At 45.2% G+C, this 26,429-nt stretch overlaps 1 protein-coding gene across 4 annotated transcripts in view; it reads left to right on the top strand.

Annotated features, from left to right (window-relative positions):
• The window catches only part of ephb1 (EPH receptor B1), a 200,350-nt gene that overhangs the window by 128,010 nt on the left and 45,911 nt on the right, over positions 1 to 26,429 (top strand). For all 4 annotated transcript variants that reach the window (XM_029254619.1, XM_029254617.1, XM_018726413.2 and 1 more), the window contains exon 5: positions 12,907 to 13,242. In XM_029254619.1, the coding sequence (XP_029110452.1) occupies positions 12,907 to 13,242 (336 nt within the window). The remainder of the gene's footprint in view (positions 1 to 12,906; positions 13,243 to 26,429) is intronic.

The raw sequence follows: 26,429 nt of genomic DNA, 5'->3' as shown, positions 1-26,429 counted from the left end.
GCCGGGTTCTCAGCCCGGAGGCCAGCCGTGTCTACGCTGGCTCTCGTTCCATACAGCTGCATGATTAATGAGGCATTATTGGGATGTTGCTAAATACCGATCTAGATTTTGCATCTATTATTGGCTACAAGCAGCAGTGCTTGAGCTAATGAAAAAGTCAAATATGTTCCTTCGGCTTTGTTGTGGCTCATTTGTGCCCCTCAAACCAAACAGCCCAAGTTAGTATTCGGTCTAATTAAGATTAATCAATCATTCAGTTACTTAATTGTTCAGGAGCTTGGAACAATTAGCTCATCATGAATAATTCAAAGTGCTAAATTTAACACATTATCTGTTTATAAGAGTCGCACGTAAACAAAACATTGATGGGAAGCCGTTTCTTTGTGGTCTGTCCTTTCGGTGTTCAAATTTAAAATAAAATTGAACAGTGAAGCTAATCTGAATTTCAGAGGCGCAGGAGTGGAGATGAGTTAATGCCTGGAAGAAATGCCAGTGAGCACAGAATGAATCCCTGGAGCGAGAGTGAACATCTGGTGTTGGGTCCAGCTCCTTTCCGACTTTGGATTAGGTTACGGTCTCAATGCATGGTGTAGATGTGAGAGAGCAACCAAAGTCAGTTTGTTCCATATTTGTCATTATTGTTAATTGCCATCAAGCTGTGATGAATTTGTTAGTGTGGTGGTCAGGACTCCTCTCTTTCACCACTTTGCACCTTCGCCCATCCAAGATGTATTCTTCCCCAGCATGAGGAAGGAGGAAGATTAGACTCAATGCAGTAGGGTTGGAGAAACCAGTAATTCTGAGGGAGTCCAGACACTTTAGAACCACCCACTGATTCGGCTCACGTACACTCAACATCGTGCCACTTTGCCAGTCCCAAGCAAGATAGTTTGCTTCCCTGTCCTCTGAGTCATTATGGACTCTTGGAGACCACACATGGAGTGCCTCGAGATGTCCTCCACTTTTGTCTTTAGGGTCAAAGGAGGATGACCATTGTCATTAGGTCAAAGTTCCATATCCAGTTTCAATATAATATGCCAAAATGTGCCAAAGTAACTCTTTAACTGTTTATCCCTTCTTTGTCGCTCAGATAATTTTCCATGGATTTATTTCATAACTGAGACTGAGGGGAGAGTGGCAAAAGCTGATGCTCTGAAGATGAGACTTTGATACCCTTAGTAACAGACTAGGAACTCCCTCTTCGTTGGCCTACCCCAAATCGAAGTTCTTCTCTGCTGCAATAGGTAGTGGCTGCAAAGACTGTCTTATTCTACAGTAAGACTGAGTAACCCAACCAAGCGAGAGGTGGACTTCTGCGCTAGCAGTTGCTCCACAAAGAGATGAACTGTCTAGGTATCGGCGGGTGTCCAGACACCGCTGGCTTTTGATACAGCAGATCTCCACCGCAGCAAAGCTTACCACGCTTGTCCATTGAACTCAGGGTTTGAGCAGAAGAGAAAGTCATGCTGTCTGATGATCAATTGGACTGCAAGCCACTTCCTTCCAACCACATCAGCGGGATTGTTAGAGAGGCAGTGCAAAGAAAGAGGAACTGTAAAAAACCCCCTTTCTATCCGAAAGTGCAAAGTCCGAAGTAGGTCAAAAAAAACAAAAAAACTGATTCCGTTTCCCAAGCTGTGCAGAACTTCTCTCACCACTGCTCCACATTGCGACACACCCAGGAGAGCTACATAAATGGGCCACACTATTTAGGTGACCTGGAAATGAAAAAATAAATGCTAAAAATGTCCTCATTCATGAATAACCGCAAATGAAGCAGCTAATATATTTTTTCCCCTTAATTTATGAATGGGAGCGATCCAGACCTTTTGGGATGGCATTGAGTCCAATTCATACATCATGTTTCATTAGAGAGCAGCTGAAGATTTAGTGGTTAAAGAGCTTGTTACCAGATGGTTTCAGGTTTAAATCCCATGAGGCGCTGTACTGTTGACTCTGGGAAGACACATAAATTAAAGCAGAGTTATACGCTCAGCTGTGTAAATAGGCAAAATTGTAAGTAATACTGAATGAGACTGTTTGCTTAAACAAATAAATTATGGAAGAGTATAGATTACAACTGAATTTCGTAGGTGGAAAAGTGGATTTCAGCTCATTTAAGTATCACAGTGGCTTATAGTGCAGAGAATTTAATGAGGATTGTAACCTATCAAGGAAGGCTTTGTCTTCTTAGGAAAAACTTTTGAAGAGTTGTACACTTTTGACTCTCTGTATAATAGAAAATGTATAAGTAGACTATATTGTGTGCAGGACTGTAGAGTTGAGTAACTACATATGTATATATTATATATATATAATATTTTTTTCCCCATTTTCAGCAGTTATTTGAGTTTCATCATATACAGGGTTAAGGTGCTCTAGAGATGGAAATATAAGGCCCAGAGCTGGACACTTCCTGCTCTGGATGCCAGTCCATTGCAGGTTGTAATTGCAGGGGACAGCTGGTAGTATTGTAGTTAGAGCTGCTACCTTGGCTCTAAAGGTCGTAGGTTTGATCCCCACCTTTAGCTGTAGTACCCTCGAGCAAGGTACTTACCCTGAATTGCTCCGGTAAAAATTACCTAGCTGTATAAATGGGTAAATAATTGTAACCTTAACATTGTGAGTTGCATTGGAGAAAAGAGCCAGCTAAATGTAATTAATATATCTTACACGTATATTATAGTTCTGCTTAATTAATATGTGGACTCAGCAGTTCCACCATTCTCCTTTCTTTCTTTGTTATCGTTAACAACATTTAGCTTCGGCCGCTGTAAGAGGCTCCCCTGCAGCGAGGATGTGAACAGGCCCTTGTGCAGTTCGTCGGTGATAGAGGTGCTGGCAGGGCGCGTCTGATTAGTGACGCCGGGGCAACGAAACCCCGCGCTCTGGCCGCATGCCGGCACACTGTCGGCGCCATGGACCAGAAAAGCGCTCTGGCAGCCGTGGCGACCTTGTTTCGCTTCATCCAATAAAGCTGCAGCAGCTTGCAGCTCCGCTCTGGGACGGTCGTGCGCACCGGGGGCCCCCCGTCTTCCGCTAATTGCGGGGAGCGCGGCTGGCAGAGAACATTGTTTCGTTTCCTCTGTTTAATGGCAACACAGGAAATGCATTTTAATTAAAAATGCATGAACCGTTGCTCAGTAAATGGCTGTTTAGCCGAAAGGAATCTTGTGATATCGACTACGCCGCTCAGCTATCAGGGGTTTGTTAGCGAAGGTCTCTGTGGACCCCTGAAATGCTCCTTCGGTGACCTCCCTCCCCATCTCTCTGTAGGAATGACGAAATTTTAAGTATGTTTTTTTGTCCGTAATGGTACTTGCCATGCTCTTCCACCTGCAAAGGTTCAGGCTTTACAAGTTGACATTTGTGATGGCGACTCCAAGACTCACATTTCTCCCTTCACCTTTGACCTCGGTGCTTAACCTCCCGTTTTCATTGTTATTATTATTTCATTGTTTAAATGACTCTTTTTCCAGAACAATTTTTACCATTTGACCAATTTATGCAGTAGGGTAATGCACTGAATTCAGGGTAAGAACATTGCTCAAGGTTGAAACAGGACAATCCCTGGGACTTGAACCAGCAACCTTAGAGCCTTCAAGTCAGAATCATTGTAACAGCACTGAACCTACTGAACCAGTTTTATGTTCCTTTGCTTCTGTGAGGATCATATAAGCTTCTGGTGTCCAACCTCTAATCTTATTAGCATTTGCTATCACATTATGTAATTATGCATATGCCTTGCAGATGCTTATATCCGAAGCAGCTTGCCTAGTTTACATTTTACCCTTTTACACAACAGTGTTTACACTATAAATTACTTCTTTAGCCAGCTAAAAACAGAATGTGCTCTTAACCGATCTCAGATGGCAGAGGGATCGCTGGAACCGTTATTTTACGAGGTATGAATGCGGATTTCTGCACAAGCCACCTTTGTTTCATCCACCAAAACTTTGCCTGCTTACACTGCTGATTATTTTTGAAAATTGCATTACCTACCATTCTCAAGAGTGCAGTGACAGTGTTGCTGACGTCAGTTTCGTCATCCTGAAACCTTCACGATCCACTTGGCTACCTGTTGCCCAGCACATCAAAGCTAGTATTGAGAATAGCTTTAATACTAAGATTTGTTTACCCAAGGGGCGTCCAGCCTTTTTTTGGCTAAGGGCCGCAATTATTACCGTGATGTGATTTGAGGACTATGTGTATAAAAATCATACTAAGTGACATCCTAAAACTAAAATGTTCAAATTGAGATATTATTTATTTAATTGTATTTTGCTTTGGTGTTGTGCGTATAACCACAGTATTGTGTGATACAAAAGAATTTATAGTATTAATGCTATGCAACAGCACGGCATATATTAATAATTGTAGAAATGTTCTTGGAGGCTGCATCGCTTGAAATGGTGGGCTGCCTGCAGGCCTCAGGCCACACGTTGGATGCTGGGGTTCACCTCAAAAGACTTCTCCATCCCCTTAAATGCATTAAATAAAAAAGTTACGCTATATTTCATCATGACACGCATCCTGCTTTTGTTTCCTTCACATTGGCTCGGTGGTAGTTTTCTGAGCAAATGGCCCCAGGTCATTCTGGAGGAGCAGAAATGAGGCCTGCTGTCCTGCTGGGAACCCGGACCCCCGGTGGTGCTACAGCCCTCATTATCCTCTTGCCCCCGGGGCTCCTGAAGCCAGAGAGAGGGGCCCATGGGGTGTGCTCAGGAGAGGCCTCTCCGTCAAAACTTCTCAGCTAACAGGATTAGGGAGAGGGTGGAAAGGAAGGAGGGGACTTGAAGGTGGCTCCTTTCTGGGCCTGAGGTCCAAATGCCTTACCCAGGGCTTGACTGCCTGTGTGAAATGTAGCTGCTAGCCTGGAGCCTCCATTCCACACATTCCTTTCGCTGGGGTGATGGCAGACAGCTTACCTTTTTTGCCATATGAAAAGCTAACAATGTTTTTCAAAAGCCCCAAATCAAGAGTTTACCTACTGGGTCAATTATTAATTACCGCTCACCTTCTCAGTGGACAACTTTATCTAAATCCATAGGTCAACTTGTGATTTTGTACATTTACCAGCTGTTTGGATGCCCAAGCAGTCTGTATGTTGTAATTCTGTAAATATTCCTAGGAACTATAAATATTTGTACTACTTCTCCATGTAAGGTCAGTATAAGAACTACATACATTCACTGTCTGAAGCCACTTGGCCCAAGCGGGGTTGCAGCGAACCGGAGGCTAACCCAGCAACACAGTGCGTAAGGCTGGAAGGGGGAAGGGACACACACAGGAGGGGACACCAGGCCGTCACGAGGCACCCCAAGCAACACTTGAACCCCAGAGCTGCTGGAGAGCAGAACCTAGTCAAACCCACTGCACCTCTGCACCCCCTATCTAAGAACTAAGTGGTTGCAACATCTTTTAGATCTGTAGCAGTAATAACGTTGTAGAACTGAAAGTTGGAATGATTGTAGCAGGACAAAGAAGAAGAGGTAGTTGTTGAATTGGTAGAGACAGAGGTTCAAGAAGGACTAAACAGTTTGTAGGATGACTGGTATTGGTTGTACAAAGGCAGCTCTTACATTCATGTAGAACTAATAATGGCAATAGTTGTCAAAAGATCAAGCGGTAGAGATGTTTGCAGGATTGATAGTGATGGTGGAGGAAAACCAAGCTGGAGATTTGTGCAGGATTGACAGTGGTAATGTTGGTACAAGGACCGAGCAGCAGAGGTATTTGCAGAAATGGTACCAATAAGTGGTTGTGGAAGGATCAAGCAAAAGAGGTGTTTATAGAGATGCTTGGAGAATTGATAACAGTAATGATAGTAGAAAGACCAAGCAGCGGAGGTGTTTTTAGAATTGATAGCAGTACTGGTTGTAGAAAGAATCAGTCCATGGAGATTTCAGTAGATTTAGTAGCAGTAGTGGTTGTATGAAGAGCAAGCAGTGGAGATGTTTGCAGAATCAGATGAGGCAGTGTGAGTAGGAGAGCTGAGCAGTTGAGATGTTTGTGCTTACAATGTTGAAAGCAACCAATGAGGTTGACAATTACTTGTTAAAGGACCTTCTCAGGTCAGGGTTGTTAAAATGGATCAAATGGGCCGGATTACTGCACTCCCTTTTCCATCCGTGTTTGGAAAAGGTGAGAGGATTACTGATCTGCTACTTTCCTTTGATCGATCCGCTTGAGATGGGATTAACCCATTTATTCAAACCTGTGTAGAACAAGATGTTTGATTTTGTCAAATGTAATCACTCCGTCCCAGCTGATAGAGAACGCTTTATCGACGATCGGCGGAAACCGGTCGAGTTTGTTTACTTTTGCCAAAGTCTCCCTAGAACTCCATTTAATGATACAACCAGGCTCCCCGAGCTGTACTCACAATCATGGGGGATATGAGGTTGGTGGAGGGGGGATGTTTTGAAATATGAAAGCTTTCCTTCTTTTAATTATTTATTCATGGGGCCGTCAGCCTGATTGCCTTCAGGATGGCGCGCACAAGCTCCCGTCTGGCCTGTTCCGGAGCTTTCCGTGATGTCGAGCAGCTGTTTCCCCTCGCTCCACTCTCTGAGCGCTGTGTCCCCGATTAGGAGGGTGATGGATTGACAGGCCTGTGGTTGTGTCAGCGAGATGGCGGCTGTAGCGTGGGACGACTGCTGTGCAATGCCGCCCCTTCCTCCCCCCACATCTCCATCTTCAAAGGCCCATGTGCAACCCCCCCCATCCATACACCTACCGAGGCTTCACAGGTTCCTTGTTTCTCAGCTGGATACACCCCAGATACTGCCACCCCATACCCCTCCCACACTCATCACAGTGTTGATCCTTTCCCTGCTGGCAGCCCCCCACTTCGCATCAGGACCCCTGACTTCTCAGATTTTCTCTTTCTCCCAGTTGGACACCCCCATCCAGTGTGCCCCACCCATGCTCCTCACAATCCCGATACCTCCTGGTCCCCATTGTCCATTCCCCACCTGGACCCCACTTTCAAAGGAGTCTGGAAGCGGCCACATGCCAGCCCCCCCAGCCAGCCCCATTGTTGGTGGAGCAGTGCTGGACACTTCAGTCACTCTGTCTAAATTCAGACCCCCCGTGATGGTCAGCTGGAGCCCCTCATCAGCCGACATTGCAGACAATGGAGCTAATTTCCTAGGAGTCTAGCAAAGACACTGCCGATTGATCTGCCACGGAAGTCGTAGGTTGCGGTATGGGGCTGAGTTGCTGTTGCACCCCTCATCTTGCAGTTCAGTTCCTCCTGCTCCACTACAGGAGCATCAGTGCAAGGGGTACATAACATCCAAAACAAGGGAACCCTGAACTTTCAGGCAAGCAAGCAAATGTGAACTGAGAAACCTCAACCGGTGCAAGTAGGCTTTCCTTTTCTGAAAAACTCCTGCAACTTTTCGAGGCAATTCAGAGTTCTGCTCTTGCACGCACTGGATGATTAATCTCCACCCAAACAATCCAAACAAGAGGGGATAAAAACACAAGCTGCTGCGGCACACAGTGTGTCCGGGCTTAAAGAACACCGCAGTGGCTCGTTCTGCTTTCTGAGGAGTCTGGGATTGGTTTCAAAGGAAACTCTTCCCAAAGCAAAAAGCGCATCGTTTCACGTAGATCGTTAGTTATTTTCCTTTTTGAGTGCTGAGAATGGGGTGGAGGGGATTAAAAGAAGAGAACGGAGCCACGGCTCATGCACTGTCTCACCCGTCTCTTGGAGGTGGTGGAGGGAGGTTCCCCGGGGGAGATGTGGGGTGCCTCAATTTGATTTGTGCAGTATCCTTGCATCCTTGGCTTGGGCCCTCTTAGATTAGATGGCTAAAAGGGCAGTTTCTCTCTAATGCATCTGTAAACAGACATAAGCTAGGGTAATTGCCTTCTCGGGCTTAATCCCCAGCCCCCTTCTACCCACCCACCACTTTGCTGGCCTGACGAGTGACTGCTTCTCACTCCCGGAGGCCAACGTAGGCTTGTTGACTTCCAAATTCAAGCCTTCTGGGTAAAAATTTTAGCAACTAGATTGCAGCCTATGGACTGGCCCACCACTCAGACACACTCACACACACATAGAAAGCTTGCTTTTAAATCACAATTTTAGTTCCCTGCAAGTTCAAGTTCAGCCATGGAGATTTCTGCGGACGCAGGCCTTGGAAGGACTTCTTGTTAAAGAGCTTGGCAGATTTTCACCTTCACGTTAGATCCCATCTGTCCTCTGCGGCGTGGTCCCCAGCACAATTTCACCAGCGCTGATAAAGATAAGGAAATTACCATAGTTAAGCTATTCACATGCAATCACGGGGCTCGTTTATTTTTGTCACGATCCTGTATCGCATACCTCGTTAGGGTATTAGCAGAGCCACACGCACATCGACTCTGAGATCTGACAGTTAGTGAAATGGACCTCTTCCATATATCCCATATCTAAGACCTGTCCCCAGACAAACCCAGATATCTGACAACGATTGCAGGCGTGGTCTCCTTCTAAACTCCTAGGCCATTTGATTTCCAGTCCCCAGATATACAGTATTGTGTGTAAACAAGCAAAAAAAATTGGATTTAACTCAACGCTCATTTCATAAATGACTTGTCTGTGTGCTTCTGGGCTAGGATGCATCTTACATTTTTGCTTGTGGTCTAATCAGCTATGCTACAATTTCAAGCCAGGAGTCAACCTTTTCTTTCTAGTTCAGGGAACAACCATATTTGCAGCAAACGTGTTCCTCGTTTGGTGGGGGGCAGCGGGCTTTGCCGGGTCTTCCTCTCTGGCAGCTCTGAGGTTCGAGTCCCACTTGGTGTGCATTGTAATGGATTGGCTTCCTGTCCTAGGTGTGTCCCCTCCCCTTCCAGCCCTACGCCCTGTATTGCCGGGTTAGGCTCTGGCTCGCTGTGACCATGCTCAGGACAAGCAGCTTCAGCTGGTGTGTGTGTGTGTGTGTTTTCCTCATTTATTTTGAGGTCTCAGAAGAGTCCTTTGCAACATTATCATGGAGGCAAAGCAGGCAAAGCTGGGACCTCATAGCTTCAACATTTACATTTACGTTTTACATTTTTTTATTTATCAGACGCTTTTCTCCAGCACGGCTTCCAGTGAACTCTATGTAGTGTTATCAGCCCAAGGTGACTTACACTACTAGATACATTACTTACAATGGGTCACATGTATTCATTTATCAGATGCTTTTCTCCAGAGCAACGTACATCTCATAGAAAATACAATGTGTTTATTACATTGCCAGAAAGAGACACTTAGATGCAAACGTGTAATTCTTAAGTACAGTTAGTGTCTTTCCACCATATGAACCAATGTTCATCACACGGGTAGCTGCATAAAACTTTATCAGAATATCCACAATTCCCAATCACGTTCTTGATAATTTCTTTACAAACATTTACATTGCAGGAGTAGCTGTGTGAATAGCTGCTCCTGAGCTATGTGTTGGATGTGGGCACAAGTCCAGCTCAGACATGCATGGAAGAAAACACTGGCAAACCATGTCTATTCCCACCTTACATTGGAAGCCATGCAATTTGTTACTTTCAGTTGAACTTGACTCAATGGCGCATCCACCTGACATTATTAGTTTGTTTGACAACAGATTTTTATGTAACATTTTGGTTTCATATTTATATATGATTTCTGGGGTAGGGGGTGTAGTGGTGCAGTGGTGGAGTGGGTTCTGCTGGGTCTTTCTCTCTGGTGGGTTTGGGGTTCGAGTCCTGCTGGGGGTGCACTGCAATGGACTGGTGCCCTGTCCTGGGTGAGTCCCTTCCCCCTCCAGCCTTGTACCCTTTGTTGCTGGGTTAGGCGCCGGTGTTTTGCGACCCTGCTTGGGACAAGTGGCTTCAGCGAGTGTGTGTGTGTATGTGGTTTCTGGACTTGATTACCAAGATATGGAAGATTTAACGCTAATACATAGTTACTAAGAAGATACATAAACCTACTTCCAGTGAATCCCACATGTCAGGTGACTGCAGTCAAGTTAATGTATCAGCAATGTGGAGAGCAGATGGAGGACTCTGCTTTGGTTTAATGGTAAGCTGTAAAGAACAGTTCTTTATATCAGGCAACGGGTTAAAAGATACCTAACAGTTGTCTCACTAAAGTGTGGTGGGGACAGGCTGTTAGCCTTGTGGAGTTCACCTTAACCCCATCACTGAGACACTGGTGGGATGACTATATCAGTCCATAGTGAGACAGAGCCCTGATTGACAGAAACAGGACAGAGGAGCACTCTCAGCAGTGCTCTAATGTCCGGTCAGATGGCTGTAACCTCGGTGTGAGATGGACAATTGTCGATTTCGCCTTGGGCTCCAGGTACTCCTTTGTCTTGTGGAGTTGCAATTGCACTCAATTTGTCCTCCAGTAGCTAAAGCACCACACATGTACACATACACTGACACAAGCCGTCATGCTTCTCAAATATGAGATCTGAGTACACACATACAGATTATACTTCAAATCTCTGTGTAGACAATGTATTTCTATACAGTCTTCTCTCTTCCCTGGTAGCTGATGACAATCGGGATCTGTGTGGAGATGACAGAAATGAAGGAAAATGATGTTGTATAAAATGAGAAGGACTGCAGTGTATCAGACAGGTGTGATGTTGGACTAGTGTAAGATGTGCTGGGGGGTGGACCTAGGGTTTGCGCGGCCATCCAAGTTACCTTGATGTGTCACCAAAATGCCGTTTACCGAGGCGTTCATCCACCACAAGGATGTCAGAAGAGTGTGGACCTCCAACGTCAAGATTCCACACCGTCTGATGTGTAATTGTAACAAGCTCACTATAGAGAGCTGTGAGAGGCTTTTCTTCTCTGGAGGTGCTAATGGGGCGATAAGGAGATTGGGAATTTATTTTTCCTGTTCTGCGTTTGACACATCAGTAATGCGGCGAATCGCAGCTCCCGGCAGCTGCCATTTTGCATCCCAGCATGTCGAAATGGGGTTAAATAACAAAAGAAATGGAGAAAAGCCCATTTTCTCCAGATCCAACTCAGTTAGAGTAGGTTACTTCTCTTTCCCTGTCTAAGGCTGCATTCCATTTTCAGGTGGAGAGCTCAAGACAAAATTTGCATTTTGGAATACGTAGTAATGTGGAATAAGGATTCGGAATGAGCGTGCTGGAGGTTGTGGAATCAAAACCCAAGGAATAAGCTGTGTTTTGAGCGCTGCACCAGGTTTCACTCAGAGACATGTCTTGGTGAATGAATATCACCACGGAGGCGTCATGGGGGACTGAATCCCACCGCAAAATTCTCTTGTGAATTGTGTTGTCTAAGGACTAGAGCCACACGACGCTATAGTACAAATTTCTTCAACCCTGTCTCTGTGGCTGGCAGCAGGTAGCGTTGTGGTTACGCCCATGGCCTTGCACTCAATGGAGCAAGGTACTAACCCGAAACCGAGGCAATAAAAATTACCCTGCTGTATAAATGAGTAAAATGGTGGTAAATAGCTTAGTGTAAAACTTAACATTACAAATTGCTTTGGAGAAAATCATGTACTCAATAATACAGTATGTGTGTCATATACATGCATTCATTTAGCAGACACTTTTCTCCAAAGTGACTTCCAATGAACTCTATTTAGTGTTATCAGCCCACACACCTTACATCGCTTACTGTGGTGACTTACACTGCTCGATACACTACTTACAATGAGTCACTCATCTATACGTCAGTGGAACACACACACTCTCTCTGTCACTCACACACTATGGGTGAACCTGAACAGCATGTCTTTGGAGTGTGGGAGGAAACCAGAGCACCTGGACAAAACCCATGCAGACATGGGGAGAACATGCAAACGCCGCACAGACTGAGTGGGGATCAAACCCACATCCTCTCACACCACCCAGGTGCTGTGACACAGCTGCACTATTCACTGTACCACCGTGCCTCCCCTGCATATACATATACATATACATATAAAAACACCCACCTTCAATGTTTATATTGCAGCTAAAGGTTCAGGCAACATAAGCCCTTGGTGGCCACATTCTGGCCCTGCCCTTTTGAGTAATTTTTACAACTATAGATATAATACCACTATGTATTCACTGAAACCATTAGGCTCGGGACCTTGCTCCTTAGATTCAAACTTACAGCTTCCTGGCCTGAAGTAAAAGTCACTAACCATATGAGAGCAGAGAGATGGGAGAATTTATTACACTCCTTCCCCACTGTACTCAAAAATTTGGAGTTGATTTTCTTAGCTCAGCTGGGGACTCCAGCATATCCTCTTTTTAATGTGTTAAAAGTGAATTTTGATTTTTATATATATAGTGTATTAAGTATACTGACAAGAAGCTATTACAATGACAAGCTACAATTACCACAGACAGTATTGATATTCACAACTTAAGTGTCGAGACAAATTCAAGATTGATACGTTCTAAATGCATGTGTATATATAGAAAGTATTTTACATGTGAAATTTGTCCAGACCCATGAGTCATGAATATCAACACCATGTGGTAATTATAGCTTGTCAGTCACACACCATGGGGCGGAGCTAATGTTATGCTCGCGGCCTTTTCGTTGATTAAAGATTGACAGCGAATGCCTCAGAGCTCTGATCTCAGAGCTCCCATTGACGTAGTAGAGAAGCTATGTCGAGACCCAGTGATGGTGACTTCAGCTACCAATGACAGGGTGGGAAATATTGATCTTACAACCTTGTGGCAAAAGGTGATGCTATGGAGGCACTGTGGGTATGCAGAAGGAAGATTATCATAACGCTGGGGAATAATTTTTGATTCCTGAGCCTCTGATGGATTGCAGTGTCCTTGGAGGAACTGCATTTAGAGACCGGTGTCATGTGATTAATAAAATTTTTCAAACACTGCTTCAACATTATCAAAGCATTGTGTCCTGTGTTTGTGTGTCCTTAATGAGCAGGTGTCCCTTCTGGCCCCAGAAATGTGATCTCAGTGGTGAATGAGACTTCGGTGGTGCTAGAGTGGAACCCGCCGCGGGAGACGGGCGCCCGGGAGGACGTGGTCTACAACATCATATGCAAGAAGTGCCGTGCCGACCGACGTACCTGCTCACCCTGTGATGACAATGTGGAATTTGTCCCACGCCAGCTGGGCCTCACTGAGACACGAGTGTTCATCAGCAACCTGTGGGCACACACTCCCTACACCTTCGAGATCCAGGCTGTCAACGGAGTCACCAGCAAGAGCCCCTACCCAGCCCAGCAAGTGACGGTCAACATCACAACCAACCAGGCTGGTCAGTAGCCATGCTGCCTCTGCTTTTCAACAAGTTCCCTATAAAGTCTATACCGCCAAGTATCCTCTTACATGGTGCCTTTAACTCTATACCAACCTGCAGAGGCTCCCCAATTTTCCACTAACTTGCATTAATTGTTCTGCGGAATGCCTTTAATTCTTTGCCAACCTCCAGCAAGTTTCCTGCTGCAAAATGCCCCAACACTAGAACAGTCTTTAGCAAAAATCTTACAGTGCCTCTAACTCTATGCCACCCTTTAAGAAGTTTATTCTTACAAAGTGCCCATAATTCTATAACAACCCCCAGCAAGCATCTTCATACAAAGCATCCTTACGTCTATGCCAGCCTCCAGCTGGTATCTTCATACAAAGTGCCCAAAATTCCATACCAGCTTCCTGCAAGTGGCCTCCTACAAAGTGCCCCAACTCTTTATTAGCTTTTAATAAGAATGCTCTAACAGTGTACCCATAACACCATATCGGCTCTTGACAAGTCTCCTCATACAAAGTGTTCCTGATTCTACACCAACACCCAGCAAGTGTACCAGGTCTTCTCATTGTTGGTTATAGTTCTAGTAACACCCTCAGAATTACACTTTTCTATTAAGTCTGAACTTTATACTTCAAATGTAAAAATCTGATATAAGCTTCAGAAGAAAGCCTGGCACAACCCTAAAACTGACTTTACATAGAATACCCTTACTCTCATACCAACCTCACTGAAATTCAGCTAATTTTGTTTGACCCTGGAAGATGAATTCCTCTATTCCTATAACATCCTATCTGATGTTCTGCCAGACATTCTACACCTCCCTCAAAATAATTGTCCTACCCTCTTAATGCAAATTCATATATCACCTCCTAACCAACGTCCTGTATGACCCTCAGTTAGATGCTCCCTGCCATCCTCAAATGAATGAGTTGTACACCATGCTACTGTTGACCCTGTTGCAGTAAATTCCCCCAGTCTGGTAACAAACTCTCCCATCGTTTGATGTTTTTGGGCATCATCCCTACATAATTTCAGCAGGAAACATTTATGTACATTGGCTGTCTTCTTACATATTTGCTAAGACATGACAGACTTGTACATATAAATCAAAACCATTCCTTCCTGAGAATAAGTAGTTCTGTGGTCAGATATGAAGAGTGCATTTTTTTTTTTTCTACGGGTATTCTTTTGTGACAAAGCTAAGAAGTTTCCATCAAACCAAAGCTATGACAGCCTTTGGCTCTGTCTCTAACTACAAGAAAGAAAAAAAAAACATCACAGACACACAGTAGAGCACACAATAATCAGAGTTGGTGAAGCGATTATTGTAGGTTGTTGAGGATTCTCCCAAGCGACTCTCCCTTTGCTTCAGTTCTCCCAAAGTTTCCTGGCATGTCATTACATTGCGAGGTTTGCATATTCTCTCCCCAGAGCAATTAGCAAACTCGTCACAATGGCTGCTTCTGGTCTGAAGCCCGCCTGTATTCAATGGGGAAATGCTTGCGGAATTTGTCTTGTGACTAGAAGGTTGGGGGTTTGAGTCCCAAGAGAGGAGCTGCTGTTGAACCAAAAGTCAAGGTGCAGACCCCTTCCTTTCTCCTTGAATATTGTAAATGTGACATCGTGTAAAAAATACTGCTTACAGTACTAGTATGGCTCAACTGTTTTCCACTGAATCAGTGCGTGATTACTGTACACCTGTACTGAAGGCTTGTAAATTTTTTGTGGCAGGGCCAGCATTATAATGAGTAGCTGAAAATACAGTTGGTCCCTGATTTACAATGGGGTTATGTTCCGCGAAACCCATCGTAAGTCTAAAATATTGTAAGTCGAAAATGCATTTAATACGCCTAATACACACCTCTGCAAGACAGACTGGGAGATGCGGATCGCTGCTGCTGCCCAGCATTGCGAGAGAGGATCGCTCAGCGTATCGCTTGCCTGAGAAAAAATCAAAATTCAAAATTTGACCTACGGTTTTTACCGAATGTCTATCGCCAGCTCACCATCGTAAAGTCGAAAAAATCATAAGTCGAACCATCATAAATCGGAGACCAGCTGTAGAGTGTTTATAGTTGCTGGTTTTGGATCTGAAGGTTGCTGGTTTGAATCTCACATTCTGCTGTAATGCCCCTGAGTAAAAGATTTACCTTAAAAATTACCCAACAGTATAAATTAGTAAATAGTTGTAAGTAGCTTAACATCGTAAGTAACTTTGGAGAAAAGTGTCAGCTAAACAAATAAACGTAGATATTATGTTCTATAGGCAAAACCCAATGGCTGGGGCAAAGAGGAAGCTATTGAATATTGTGTCACCTGTAGAACAAACCTGGGGCATGGGTTTCTGTGGTCTTGCAACACTGAGAAAGGTCTTTGCTTTGGGTAAATAGCTGTCTCTGTATACGCAAATAGTCGTACTTAGCTGAGTTTCGTTGGGTAAAAGTGTGAGAGGACCATATAAAATCAAGTGATGTGCATGCATCTTAAGTGAGATGCTGCTGTAATTTGTGCCCTGGCTATTATTTTCAAAGTCGTGGTTTTGGTGGTGGTGGGGGAAGAATTCCTCTGTGTCTGCAGGAATCTTTCCATTGCGGTCTCAAGATGGTCGGAGTCTTCCACTGGCAGCAATGGCATCTTTCCTTGGACAGTACAGCCACAGTTTGTTTTTAATATGTATTCATGAACTTGTGAGAAGTTGCAGTCTCGTTCTTTATCTCCTCAACGATCGGACAGTGTTTTGTATCACACCGCTCTGCCAGGGGACCTTTGCCGTGGCTTTAAACGGGGGGCATGATCCGAGATCAAGTGGAGAATTGGCATCAGGCCCATTTCATCACTCTCCGCTTTTCTTCTGAAGGAACGATCGCGTTTGCTGGAGGCCAAAGTTCAGCAGTAGAATGCAGCGTACCATGGGAATATTGACAGCGAGGCTGGGGATGCGGTGTGATGGATTTCTGTTTTATTGTGTGTGTTTGTGTGTGTGTGTGTGAGCTTCGACTCTTATAGTAAATGTTCCTGTTCGCTGGTGATAAAGCTTCTTCCTACTCTCTAATGAGCAGTTTCATGTTCACTAAACAGCTTTCTACTTTTTCGAAGCACTTCAGTTTTTCTGGTAAACAGCTTCCTATTTTTTGTTGCGACACTTCCTTTTTCTGGAAAACAGCTTCCCACTTTAAAACAAAGTACTTCCTTATCCGGGAAAACAGCTTCCTAATTTTCGCTGAAACACTTTTTTCTTCTTAAGCAGCTTCCTTCTTCTGGGGAATACTTTCAGTTTGTTTGACAGGCAGCCTCTGCCTTGAACTGTTGCCCTTTTTGTGCAGCAGTTTCGTACCTTTTTGCGAACATGAGCATTTCCCTGCGGAGATGTTTCTGCTTCAGTTATAAACAGTTTTCTTCTAGTCATTAACTATTTTTTCCACTTACTTCTGTCTCTGTTGGGCATAGGAAATGGTGACTTCTTAGAATCCCTTCAGCAAGTCATAACGGTTGAGGTGCGAAACAGTGCTGTTTGCACACCGCTGTGCCTGAGGCCGATGGAGAAACGTTCACCTCGGCCGTGGTATTGACAAAGGACACAGAGCTAACTAACCCTCAATATGTTTTCATTTTATTGTGATTAAGAAACTCTCCTGCCCTGCCCATGTAAACACTGCTTTCCTGTCCAACTTTGATTTTTTCCCCCCTCTATTCAAAAACACTCACTGGCATGCAGACTACCACTCTGTGGAAACAGTTCCGCATCACTTCAGCTCTGGCATTTATTAAAGTTCTGCTGTCGGTCTGGATGCTGCACTGATTTTCCTTTTCTGGCATTTTGTTTTGACTCCACAAGAGACTAAACCATTTGAGATAAGCTATTTAAATTATTTTAAATGGCTTGTATTTTGTGAATATTGCATGAAGGTCTTTACTGATTTTTTTTTAAAGAGTCTGTCCTATGAATGTAGCTGGAAATTCATACACAAAATTACTTGAGATAGAAATTAAGTAACAGCAAATAACACACACTGTCTGAAACTGCTCGTCCTGGCGAACCGGAGCCTAACCCGGCAACACAGGGCACAAGGGGACACACCCAGGATGGGACGTCACTCCGTTGCATGGCACCCCAAGTGGGACTCAACCCCCAGACCCACCAGAAAGCGGGACCTGGCCAAACACGCTGCAACAGTGTGACTCCCTAACAAAAACTCAAATGGTAGTCTCTGGTAGGTTTGGGGTTTAAGTCCCGCTTGGGTTGCCTTGTGTGAGACTGGTGTCCCATCCTGGGTGCATCCCCTCCTTCTCTGGTCTTACGCCCTGTGTTGCTGGGTTAGGCTCCGGTTCACTGCAACCCCACTTGGGATAAGCAGTTTCAGTCTGTGTGTGATTATCCCATAGACTGAAATTTTTTCACTTCAAAATCAGATTGATAGTCCATGGCATAGGCATGTTTCCATCCATGATCCATCCTCAAAATTCCACTCAACATTGCAGGAGTCCAACATCGCAGGGGGTCTGTTACGCATGAGTCTATTGTGATGACCTGTTGGCCTGTAAGAGATGAGAGAGTAAATAGCTACGATTGTCAGGAAGGCCTAATGGCCTGACTAAACTGTCCCATTTGACAGGGTAAGTAGCCCACTTGACAGATGGATCTCGAACCAATGCGTTTTTCTCATTGTTAATGCTTCAACGAGTAATGAGGTAGCTGCCTTTAATTTGGTTTCTGTGGAGCCAGGGCACCATTGTTGCCAGGTAATTGCTCTGATTCTGCTGCCTCCTGACAGGGCTTTTCATCATGGAGGTGGACAATGGTGACCGTGGCGACAACTCATGACTTAAGGTGGAGACAAGGGTCTGGAATGGGGCAGCTAGGAGGCTCCATCCTCTCTATGGATCCACCTTAACGCACTGTGAGGAAAAGCTCACACAACATGTCCTACTGTTTGGGAAATGAGAGAAAATTATAGGGAGTATGTTGTGGGAGCCATTTGGTCACTTTTGCATGATTTCAGTGCTATCTTATTGTGAGAAGAACACTTCAGACCAAGGCTGGACAACCCTGGGGACCTTCATCGCTCCAGTGGCCACTCTCTTTCACTCATTCATATCTAAAATCAGTGTATGTCTTCAGTGTAGAAAGAAGAACTTTGATGAGTATTCCATGATCTGGACTGAAACACAAAGACTTAAAAGGTGTGTTGTTCCAACATTCATAGTCTATGGACTGAAGATATGCTATTTTTCTCCTAGAAGATATTGATAGCATGGTGGCAGAGCTTGAATAGCAAACTTGCTAAGCCCTTCTGTACAATTTTTATGTAACTGAATGGGTAGCAAACTGCATGGTGTTCACCACCATTGGTTTCAGACTCAGACAGCCAAAATTTAAATCCCACTCTGGCTTTAGTACTCTTAGGTAAGGTATTCATCCTGAGGCTGGTCTAGTAAACACTGCCTAACTTAAAAAAAAAAAAAAAAAGAATAGGTTGAGCTGTGCATTGTAAGTTGCTTTAGAGAAAAGTTTCAGCTAAATGGGAAAGTTCACGTTTTGCAATGTGATTGACTGATGACTTTTTTCTCTTTTCAAAAAAAAAATAGATCTTTCCTTAAGAATACTATTCAAATGACGTCAGCAGCTTGCTCACTCACTACCGAAGATCACTTATTCATGGTATTCTGGAGCCTATCACGAAAGCACAGGGCACAAGGCTAATTAAGTCATACCCTGGAAAGAACACAATCGTTCACTGGTTAAATTAGGAATACAGGTAGTCCCCAACTTACGATGGGGTTACATTCCGCGAAACCCATCATAAGTCAAAAATATCGTAAGTCAAAAATGCATTTAATACAGCTAACCTACCGAACACCAAAGCCTAGCCTACGTGTGATGGCCATTATGGGATTGCTGCCTTCATGCTGAGCAATTATCTTGAGTTTCTCCTCAACAGTAATTGCCCTCCTCTTCTTAGTCTCACCAGTAGCAGGAGACACAGATGGGCATTTCTGTGACATCATGGATGCACAAAACACAACGTAGATACAAGGGGTATCCAAAAAACTGCTGGCAACACAGAACACTGTAGAGCTGTAGAGTATCGGTTGTGTACACTATCGATGCATGGCAGACTGGGAGATGCGAATCGCTGCCACTGCCCAGCATCACAAGACAGCATTGAACTGCATATCGCTTGCCCAGGGGAAAAAAAATCAAAATTCAAAGTACGGTTTCTGCTGAATGTCTATCGCCAGCTCACCATCGTAAAGTCGAAAAATCGTAAGTCAAACCATCGTAAGTCAAGGAGCAGCTGTACGTTTAGAATATATTTTAACTGTGGTTATGTAAAGCATGAACACTGGGTCCTACCGGTTACAGAAAAGGTTACAGCTTGCTCAGCAGGTCTTCTTGTAGTTGACTGTCTTTAATGTGTGAAACAAGGATGCTGATCCCAGCTCCTTGAGTGGTGTGTAATTTTTAAAAAATTTTTAGACAGTGGAGTACATTTGAAGATTGCTTCCCTTTTGTAGTTGCAAAATATAGATTTTAGTCTGTACTAATACAAACATAAGCAGGCCTGTATCGATACAATACACAAATTTAAACAGTAATTTGGCAAATTAAATTCATTAAAGGACTGAGCTGGACTTTGAAATAACTGCAAAGGGATTGGAAAGCACATCTTATTTATGTTGATTCATTGTGTATTTATTGTAGCCATGTATAGTTTAAAAATGTACAGAAAGGTTTCATTTTTCTGAATTTATTATTTTCATGAACACTGGAGTGAGGGTGTATGTACTCCTGCTCCCAGTCTGACAGCCAACAGAGCATCTCATACTAAGAGCCATATTAAAGACCTGCTGGGGGGTCTCCGTTGGCTTCAGTCTCTGCTGCCTCCTTGGCGCGACTCAACGGCTGCCCACAGGAACAGCCCAATTTCTCTTCCCCTGCATCCCTTTCATAGCGGCTGGCGCCGGCACCCAGCTGAACCGTCAATCCGTCTTGGTGCCCCCTCCCCACATGCATCTCCACACCATGACCACTGCTTCATCCACATCCACATCCTCATCCCATCACGGACATTTTTCACATCATTTCTCGGTAGAAACTTCAGGCTTGTGGTTACTGTGATCAAAACCAAACAGACTGTTCCAGTTATTTCTCATCCTTCCAAAGCCAGACGGTGCCCACAGAATCTTTTGAGGTTACTCAAGTCCAATGGAAACCAAAAATATGAACTACTGTAAGCTATTTGTAAAGAGACATGCTTTCTTTTTTTTTGCGCTTGGATTACCCAAGTCATTTCATACATTTTTTCAGCTGTAAAACAATCCTGGCACCTCATCCTGCTGGATAGGCATTCATTAGTGAGTTAACGTCCTTCAGAGAGAGGGCAAAAAATATACCTTTTCATCAGCCCGATATTTTGCTGAAGAGTTCTGGCGGAGGCAGGTGCTTATGAATATTCATGATCACAGCACCCGTTAATTGTTTGGTTCCGATTCGGAGCGCTATCAATATGCGATTGCAGCTGCCAATCCCTCCACACTCTTATGAATATTGATGAATGGAAGGATGGGGAGTGGTCCTCGGCAGAAGAGGTTTTCACCGTTAGGTAGGTGTCGTCCTGTCACTTTCTGCAGGTTCTTGATGAGGTACGTGCTCAGGTGTGGTCAGGTGACAACCGTCCTTGAGAACATCAAAGGTTACACACACACACACACACACACACACACACACACACACACACACACACACACACACACACACACATTTTCAGAACCGCTCGTCCCATACCGGGTCACGGGGAACTGGAGCCAAACCCGGTAACACAGGGCGTAAGGCCGGAGGGGGAGGGGACACACCCAGGACGGGCTTATGCACTACAGTATCCACAAAATGAAGTTTTTAAAGCCAAGGTGTGAACCATGCCTGCAGTGATATTGGCACCCTTGACACCTGACCTGCGTCCTCGATAACAGCAGAATGAGCTTTGAACGTTTAACGTTCCCTGTTCAACATACCCCGGTTAACGAAGCCCTCAAGGCTGGATGCCTTAAATCCCGCTGCAGGTGAGCGAAAAGAGAGGATTAGAGAACAGACAAGCGCGACCAAGTGTTAATGAAAAGGTTGTTGCTCACTATTCTTGCTGTGAGCTGGGGAAGGGTGGCCACTGACAGCAGGTGCGTAGCGGAACGCGAGGGGCCCTCTGCCAAGCCTAGTGACCAGCTGGCGCGTTTGTGATCCGCTCGGAGCGAAATGAAGCGGCACGGTTGCCTGGCTGGCCCTTGTGCAGACGAGGCTTTCAGCAGGGAGTGTAGAAGCCCTTTGAAGAGGGTGCTTCTTCAGGAACTGGTCGACTTGTCTGCGTGTGGCCGTTTACGTGGCATGGGCCGCTTTAAAGCCCACTACACCCTAAGCTGCCAATGGGAAGGACTGGAAACACAGATGAGCCATGTGCCGAGGCTGGCATTTGTCCTCGGGAGAAGCTTACCTGGCAGGAGATAAACGCTCTTCAGAACAGTGGTAAACACACAAGGATCACATATGGAAGCTACAAAAGTATAAACAATAATTTTTGGGTGGTTTAGTCTTTCTCGTGTGCTTGATTTGACTTTTTCCATGCCTGGAAAACAGGATTTCATGTCCATAGTCTCAAGAGTTTTAGGACACAATGATTTTCACTCAACCTCACATCTTAATTACTTCATTTCGGTAGATATATTTCTAGCGAGTCTCACCTGATGTTTCAGGTGTGAAACAGGAGCTAATTAAAATTAATGTATTTTCTGAAACTTACCCTGGAGGGCTAATATTGTGTGCTCCATTGGAACTGAATAGCCACTAGGGACAGGTCCTTGCAAGTGTCCCACTTTACCTTACCTGACCCCAGCTGCTACAAAGCTAGAGATGGAGGTAACTGTGAATATGGGGTTGAGAGGTGAAGTGGATTGTGTCCTGCACTAGGGCTACTGGCACTAACTGGGCCTGGCGATGGCACCCAAGTGGGAGCTGCGACTCAGACCTTTGAGGGATAACTAGCTGTGTCACGGCACTACTGCTGGGTTTCAGGAACTGTCCATGACACACGTGAAGAGGTGTTAGAAGAAGCAGACTTTTCTCCATTATCACATTCAAAGGTTTTTTTTTTTTTTTTTTGTAAGCAGACCATGAAGCACCAAGCCATTATCGTCCTGCACCATCTTGTCAAAGGAAGCCCTGGACACTGAAGGATGTAATCCTCCTTAGTGGGCGAAGCCCTGGCTGCTTTGTACTCTTCTGGTGATGTGCTTTAGCGAACATAGAGAGGTGTGTATGTGTGTGTGTGTGTGTGTGTGTGTGTGTGTGTGTGTGTGTGTGTGTATGTGTGTGTGTGTGCAGGAGGGTGGCAGAGGGATTGTGGGGAGCCATTTGACAGCTGTACTATTCTTATCTCCTCTTGCTGAAAAACCGTCTCGGTCCTTTGCGCCAGTTTCCAGGAAGGTCCATGGGGGCACGATGACCCTGGCAAATATGGGTTCACTTCAGTGGTCCTGCTCCAAAGGTAGCAGTCTGATGATGTGATGGGGAGCAGAGACATGCCCACATGCTCCAGTAAGGAGGCCAAGGGGAACTTCAGGTTATGTGCCCATGCATGTGCGTGTGCTTTGGGAAGCCATAGTGCACTCATACGAACTCACACAGACCGCACTGTCAGTCTCCCTTGTGACTATAATTCAACATTCAGTTCCTGCCTTTCTGCAAATTGACACAGAAATGGAAGTTGTCATCCACCTGGTCCCAGGCTGACAGTGGTGCCCCCCCAATCCCTGTCCTCCACCAGCATGGTGACACAGGTTCCTGGAGGCTTCACTGCTCTTAATCTCCTCAGTGCCACGCGACTGCCTCACACACTCGGCTATCTCACACGCTGCGGCCTCACAAACTCGGCCGCCTCACACACACTGTGCGCGTCAGCCCCGAGTGGCTGGTGGCTTCATTTTGGCAGAAGATTAGAGGAGAGAGGAGTGAGGCTGCCTGGCTGTGAGATGGGCTCAAATTACAGGCCTGCAGTTGTTTAGAAGCGCTCACCTATTCCATTACCCTTCCATGCCCCCGTATCTGTATATCCGTGTGTGAGCGAATACCATGCTATCCGTGTGTATATTTGTCTGACTGCTGTGTGTAAATGAACACAGTGTCTTGGGTGTTATGGAGGAAGATGATGTGTGCATTTGTGGACGTAAGTGTGTGTGCGGACCAATGCGAATAACTAGGACATTAGAGTAGCTATGTGTCGCTAACGCAGTGACCCTTGGCACTCTCGTCTGCCCCCAGCCTCTGTCGTCTCACACTTAAAAGCCCACCATCCGTCGAGCGAACAACCCACTTTTAGGAGGGGAGGACAGCGAGTCGTTCCTTCATTTTGCTGTATAAGAGAAACCAAACCATCGGAGATGGGTTTCTTCATGGAGGGGTTGAGTGTATGTGTGTGTGTGTGTGTGTGCGTGTGTCTCCAGGTCACCTGAAAGGCTGAAGTGTTCAATGTGTTAAGGACTGCAGCCTGTCTGAAAACAAATTAATCATCCTAATAAAGCAACGTTCTCATAAGCCATCAGTCATGCAGGTTATATCTCCTCCGTTGACAAATTGAGGTAATATTGTAAAGAAACTGTTTCGAAGAGCTAATTAGTCCCATGTTTTATCGTAATCCTCTCACTGTTGAACATCCATGGTGACCTTCAGAGTGGGAGATGGTTACTCTTTAGGAAAATAAAATCACATACACACTGGATTCAGAGTCAAGGAGACTACGTTTGGAGGCTGGCAGATTACCAGGTTGGAAACCCCTAATGATGTGACACAGTGCATTGTGGGAATGAGCGGTGGATAATTGAATAAGGCTGTCTGGAGGGAGCACACCAGCCTACTGATAGCTGTTTCAGGAATGTTCTGTGTCTGTATTTGCACGTGTGTGTCGAGAGGCTAGACAGAAACAGTTTCCATTCAGGTCCCCCCCCACTCTGTCTTCATTAGCATTTTGACCAAGTAGGGCCACTAGCGGAGCGTTTAGCGCCGCGCCAGGCCAGCGGAGAGAGACGCTCGCATGCTGGGTTCGCTCTGACGCTCCTGCACCTGTAGTCGAGGCAGTAATTAAGGCTAATGTTGCACCTTAATTATGTTGGTACACACAAACACACGCCCGCACGCACACACGCGTACACAGCGGCGGCTGCTACTGTAATTATCCGTCGGGACATTTAGGCAAACGAGCTCACTCTGAGCGGTAGACAGAGAAGCATCGCAGCGGAACGCGATCCAGGGTGTGAATAAACCAGCGGCACCGAAAGTTGCAATCATCCACACATTAATAACCTGTGTGGGTGGGAGGGAGACTCTGCCAGTCTATTTGAATGACACATTCAGGAGCCAATCACATGGTCAGAATGGAGATGGGAGCCGAGCAGACAGCAGGAGGCGCACCGGCTAGGGAGCCAGACTTGATGGCTGCCGTTAGCTTAAGTAAGAGATGCAGCTTCTATGGGACATAAGCAATGTTGAAAACCGATATTACGCCAAAAATGTGGGCCGAGACAAATCCTGCGTGAAGAGCGAACCGCCAAGCGAGGCACTCCATTTAAAGGATGCTGACTAGTGCAGCTGGGCCCATGCCCGAGTTTGTGATTCACTCAGAGACAGGTCGAGCGCAGGAGAGTGGCTCTGAGGAGGGACGAGAAGAGCACACCGATCGCTCTAAGTGCGCTCTTATGTGTTGACACTACAGCCAAGCTCCAGCTCCACTTATGGCTTTATTTCTGTTTATTTGTGCAGAGAAGCGGCCACTCTGTTGCAGTCGCCCTGCCTGGGATGTCCAAGTGGCCCAACGCTTCTGCAGGGCTTCAGAGGCAGGGGCTCTACGGATCAGCTGGGGTGTGGGTGTGGATGTGGGTGGATGAGTGGTTTATATATGTATGTCTCGATGATTATGCGTGCATACTTTCATATTTGTATGCATGTCTGTTGCCGAGCGGTTGTCGCCCTTTTTTTATGAGCACATGGATATGAAGGTGATGCTCAGTGGTTAAAAAGCATCATATGATTGAATGGTTGTGTGTTACTGTATGTGTGTCTGTGTTTGTGTGTGCAATTAAGATGCATGTGAGCACGGGTAACCATGTTCATACATGAGTGGTGCTCATGCGTGCTAGGGGTATATTTCTATATGTGTTTATGGGTGTAAGTTTTTTGGAAACAAACTCTCATTGCCTGCTGCTGTCAGAACTCACACAGAGACACAAGGCTCAGTTTGATGGACATTTTTCAGGATCCACCCACACAAAAAACTTACTTCTACCTCTCCGCTCCCCATACTTTCCTATTGTCCTGTAGAATCGGCCTCAAGCAGCATTGGGCAGTGACAGGCAGCATTGGGCAGCATCGGGGAGTGTTGAGCAGCATTGTGTAGCACTGGGTGATGACAAGCAGTGTTGAGCAGCATCAGGAAGTGTTGAACACCTCCAGGCCCATTAGTGCTCTTGTGCAAAATGATGGTGCTTTTAGCACAGTCACTGCAGCCATCTATGGTCGTCAAGCATGTTACTCAGTCTGCCCACCTTTCCTCCCACACAGGGATCGCCCGGTGAAAACACGGTGACAGCAAATGGAAAAGAAGCATTTATGTGCATATTCTTCACAAATGTACATGTGTTATGGGTATTCCTGACAGTCATATTTGCTGTTGGTGTTTGTTTATAAGTGCATGGGTGTATGCTCACATTTATTCCTTTAGAAAGTGTTGCACAGTTTAAGATCATATTGATACTGTAAGTTAGAATAACTTATCAGAAGCTGAAAACACGTAAACAGGAAGAGCAGGTGAAAAAGTACAGTGCTGGTCTGAACAATGGAAGCCTGAACAATGTAAGAGTTTAGGAAGAGTCTTATTGAAAGGTTAATATTCCAAGCCCATGCTGTGACAAAAAGAACACCTAGCAAAGTGACAGCTGATGTCATGAATAATGTCATGTGCTGTCTACAGTGTTCTGTAACAAGCAAAAGATCATATGTTTGTAAAGTGTCCATATGTAAAGTCATGTATACACTGTGCCAGGCAAATAAACGGGACAGATTATCACAGGTGAACTCATCAGGGGTGTCTGAAGAGATGAGTTTTAAGTTGTTTCTTGCAGAATGGAAGGGATTCATAAGTTCTGACTAAGAGGAGATT

This window comes from Scleropages formosus, chromosome 9 (assembly GCF_900964775.1).
Source record: "Scleropages formosus chromosome 9, fSclFor1.1, whole genome shotgun sequence".
Classification (NCBI taxonomy): domain Eukaryota; kingdom Metazoa; phylum Chordata; class Actinopteri; order Osteoglossiformes; family Osteoglossidae; genus Scleropages; species Scleropages formosus.
This window is presented reverse-complemented; position numbering and strand designations above follow the sequence as displayed.